General features: G+C 27.9%; 1 protein-coding gene across 1 annotated transcript; it reads left to right on the plus strand.

The window, feature by feature from the left end:
- The first annotated feature begins 614 nt into the window (after positions 1-614).
- Positions 615-3,979, plus strand: LOC101492760 (probable terpene synthase 2). The gene is made up of 7 exons (XM_004517024.4): positions 615-805; positions 897-1,176; positions 1,365-1,737; positions 1,822-2,040; positions 2,281-2,419; positions 2,987-3,235; positions 3,538-3,979. Exons 1-7 carry the CDS (start codon positions 689-691, stop codon positions 3,829-3,831), a joined length of 1,671 nt encoding a protein of 556 aa, XP_004517081.1. The 5' UTR covers positions 615-688; the 3' UTR covers positions 3,832-3,979.
- Positions 3,980-4,298: the final 319 nt, after the last annotated feature.

The raw sequence follows: 4,298 nt of genomic DNA on the forward strand, positions 1-4,298 counted from the left end.
TTTTTTTAAATACTTAGCAAAATATTCAGTCAAATTAAATACATCATGTCATACACATATATACTTTTCAAAAATAATAATTGAATAAAAAATATAATAATAACAACCATATACAAATTATTGCATTTCATTAGAGACGTTAAGGACAAAAAATAAATTTTTTGAATATTGCAGGGATGAAATTCAAAAAGATATTTTTCAGGGACTAAAACTAAAAACTATTATATTTACAAGGACCAAAAATTGTTTCTTTTATCGATTAATATTTTTATAACGTCCACTTTAACTTTAAGGACCAAAAATAATATAATAAATGAATTTTTCGATATGTAGTTTTGAGTAAAAACTAACCGGGCTTGACACGGTTAATTTATGCTAGTTATATAAATATTATAATCACATGTTTTATTTGTGTAAAGTATACATGCGATAAATTAAATTATAAAATAGTTGTAGTCAAAATTGGGATAAATTAAATTATAGAATAGTTGAAGTCAAAATTGGGCTTACAAGCAGAAAACACACGTGTAACGTTGCTAATATATTTAATTAATTTAGCGGAACACGCATAATGAATTTCACTATAAATATCTAATATTGGCATTTCTTTCCCCATCCAAACCATAGAGTGGTAGAAGGAGAGTCATTTGTGAAGCATCCCATTTATTTGAAAACTTAAATATCTAATATGCCTGCTGTAGCTAACTTCGATCCTAATTCTAAACTCGACTTGCCTAGAAATGTTGCAGATTACCCCCCTAATGTTTGGGGGGATTTCTTCCTTCAATATGCTTCTGAATCTATGGTATGTAGTTAGTGTTTTTATGTTCTTCATGCGTACTATAAACCTCTTCATCAAACCTCACCATTAACATCTTTTTCTTCAACACATGCAGGAACCCGATCAGAGTAATGCAGCTGAAATTGATAGTTTAAAAAATGAAGTGAGAAATATGCTAGCTACAAACAATGAGAAGCCTTTCGATAAAGTCAAATTCATTGATTCCATATGTCGTTTGGGTGTCGGCTATCATTTTGAACATGAGATCGACCAAGTGTTGCAACTTATTCACAAGACTTATGTTGTAAATGGAGAAATAATTCTTGAAGATAACCTTCATTCTCTTGCCGTGCTATTTAGAGTATTAAGGCAACGTGGGCTTTACGTTTCACCTGGTATATAAAATTTTCAATTTTTTAAATTTATAGTTTTTAATATTGATCTTCAACATGAACTTTACTATTTAGAGTACTTAGGGGTGTCAAAATGATCAAGCCAACTCCAATCTAGACTACATTGAAATTTTGAATTGTTACTAACTCTAAAGAGCATTCAATATTGTGGTTGTTAAATAAAATTACAGATGTGTTCAAAAAATTTAAAGACGGGCAAGGAATATTTAGCAAAAGGCTCATCGCAGATGTTGAGGGGATGTTAAGCTTGTACGAAGCATCACATATGATGATTCATGGAGAGGAAATTTTGGAAGAGGCCTTGGCTTTCACCTCTACTCACCTTAAGTCCATTTCCACCCAATTGAGCCCTTTTCTTGCAGCACAAGTCAAACATAGCTTAACGCAATCTCTCCGCAAAAACTTGTCGAGGCTAGAGGCACGACGCTACATCTCTGTATATGAGCAAGATGCATTCCATAATGTGGTTTTACTCAGGTTGGCAAAATTAGATTTTAATATGCTCCAAAGCCTACATCAAAAGGAATTTGGAAACATTTGCAAGTAAGTACTTTAAATTCCACTTTCCTTAATTTGTAACAAAAGAAAATATAAAAGTGGCTAATACCTTATTGGGTATCTTCATAGATGGTCGAAGGAGTTGGGTATCACTAAAAAACTACCGTATGCACGAGATCGAATAGTAGAATGTTGCTTTTGGAGTATGTCAGTATATTTTGAACCCCAATATTCTCAAGCAAGAAAAATGATGTCAAAAGTAATTGCTCACCTCTCATTCATTGATGATACATATGACTCATATGGAACTATTGATGAATTAGAACTTTTTACCAAGGCTGTTGAAAGGTAAATCATCGTATATAAATATTATTTTAAGTGATTAAATTATGAAAAAAAAATTTATAGCTAGAAAATGTGAAATTAATCGCTGATTCTATTATCAAATTTAGTGATAAAAAATTAAAAATTAACTTCATTTTTTAGTTATGGTGGCTAAATATATATTTTTTCTATCAATGACACATATTTTTATTCAAGTTATATAAACAAATGAGCAATAATTTATATATTGTAATTGATTTTCAGGTGGGATATTAGCTGCTTGGATGATCTTCCAAATTATATGAAGTTACTTTATAAATCTCTATTAAATGTTTATGAGGAAATAAAAGAAGAAACAATAAAAGAAGGAAGAGAATATACCCTTAGCTACTTCGTAAAAGATGTAAGAGTTTTATTTATTTATTATTATTTACTTTACTCAACTATTAAGCAGATAATACCGTTAAAATAAATTCATATAAAAACAACTTTGTTGAAAATTTAATGTACGCTTCATTTAGAATTAAAAATTTATGAAAAGTTTACTAATGACTTACTCAATAATTATAATACAAACAAATTTATTAAAGGTTTTAAATTTATGGTAATGTAATATAATCCACTCACCTATGTCAGAGTTCGTGTGAGATGTATTGAATATCCTTTTTAAAATAAACGGGTCATAAATATGTGTTTATGAGATTTAAACGTTTTGATGATTCAATCAGATTGGCTTTCAAAAGTATTATTAATAAAATATATATTTTTCTATGTAAGAATAGAAAATCATCCTATATTATAAAATTTAAACTAAAAGAAAAAACTCCATAACATTAAATTTTTTTATTGTAAAAGTTATACTCTTTATTATTAAATTAACTGATAATACAATTTAACATCGTAACATAAAGAAAAAGAATTTTTTTTTATACATATCATATTAATAATATATATTGTATGATGATGGCAGTTCAAAACAATAGTTCAAGCTTACATGACTGAGGCAAGATGGCTAGACAAAAACCATGTACCAACAATAGAAGAGTACATGCCCATATCAAAGATAACATCTGGTTACCCAGTATTGTCTACAACTTCTTTCGTTGGCATGGGCAGTATAGCTACTGAGGACATCTTCAATTGGGTAACAAATATGCCAAAAATTGTTAACGGTGCTGCTCTTGTTTGCAGATTAAATGATGAAATTGTGTCCAACGAGGTATTTTATTTCATTTATTATATTTAATTCCAAAAACGTTTCTCTAAAATTAATATATGTGTGATATTTTTTTAAGAATTGAGTGTGTAAATAAGTTATAATGTCTTACACATGGGTCATACATCTATTTAGATAGATATTTGTGAAAAAATTTAAGAATTAATATATCAAAGAGACGGACATAATCATATAACTTGAAGTTTTTATGGTTGAAATTGGATAGTCATTAAAATCTCAAATATACTATTTTATCACAAATGATGATATAAATATTTAAGTAACAATTATTTCATGGTGGACAGTTTGAACAGCAAAGAGGACATGTTTCCTCATTCTTGGAATGCTATATGATACAGTATGATACAAATAGGGAAGCTGCCATACAAGAATGCGAAAAGGGAATTGACAATGCATGGAAAGACATAAATGAGGATTGTCTTAGGCAAACGAAAGTTCCATTGCCTCTATTGACGTCCGTTATCAATTTGGCACGTTTTATTGAGGTTTATTACAAAGATAAAGATCACTACACACATTCCGAAGGACTAATGAAGACTCATATTAAAGCCTTAATTGTTGATCCTGTACCAGTTTAAAAAATTCATTTAAGTCCCTTGATATGATTTGTATTCCTAAGCTTTATAAATAAAACTTCTGAGATGTGAAAGTTATGTTGTTTTAGAATAATCATTATCTTATCTTGTAATGTGTCTGAATTTTTAATTAAGTTTATATAGTTGGAAATTGATGTTTAAAATTAATATTTATTACAAAAACCTAACTATAGTATTTTTATTATTCATTTTTATACTAACTATATTCTTTTTTATATATAAAATTGATATATTAAAATATTATTAACAATTATATCGTAATAGTTTTATAATATTAACAAAGACAAGTGTTTTTTCTATTTAAATCTTGTATCAAACAGTGTTTGGATATTCGCCATGAATGTTTTCAACACTTAATTTGAAAACAAAAAAGTATTTGTTAAATATTTTATTTTTTATGATTCATATTTTTATTAATTATACAGAAACAATTACACCAAATATTTTTT

The sequence above is a fragment of the Cicer arietinum genome, unplaced genomic scaffold (genome assembly GCF_000331145.2).
Source record: "Cicer arietinum cultivar CDC Frontier isolate Library 1 unplaced genomic scaffold, Cicar.CDCFrontier_v2.0 Ca_scaffold_3821_v2.0, whole genome shotgun sequence".
Classification (NCBI taxonomy): domain Eukaryota; kingdom Viridiplantae; phylum Streptophyta; class Magnoliopsida; order Fabales; family Fabaceae; genus Cicer; species Cicer arietinum.

What these genes read in the sequence shown, in the direction of transcription:
- LOC101492760 (XM_004517024.4), top strand. Translation starts at nt 689, where the DNA reads ATGCCTGCTGTAGCTAACTTCGATCCTAATTCTAAACTCGACTTGCCT. An exon ending in GAATTTGGAAACATTTGCAA is followed by an intron (nt 1,738 to 1,821) that starts GTAAGTACTTTA and finishes GTATCTTCATAG; the next exon opens with ATGGTCGAAGGAGTTGGGTA. An exon ending in ATGAAATTGTGTCCAACGAG is followed by an intron (nt 3,236 to 3,537) that starts GTATTTTATTTC and finishes CATGGTGGACAG; the next exon opens with TTTGAACAGCAAAGAGGACA.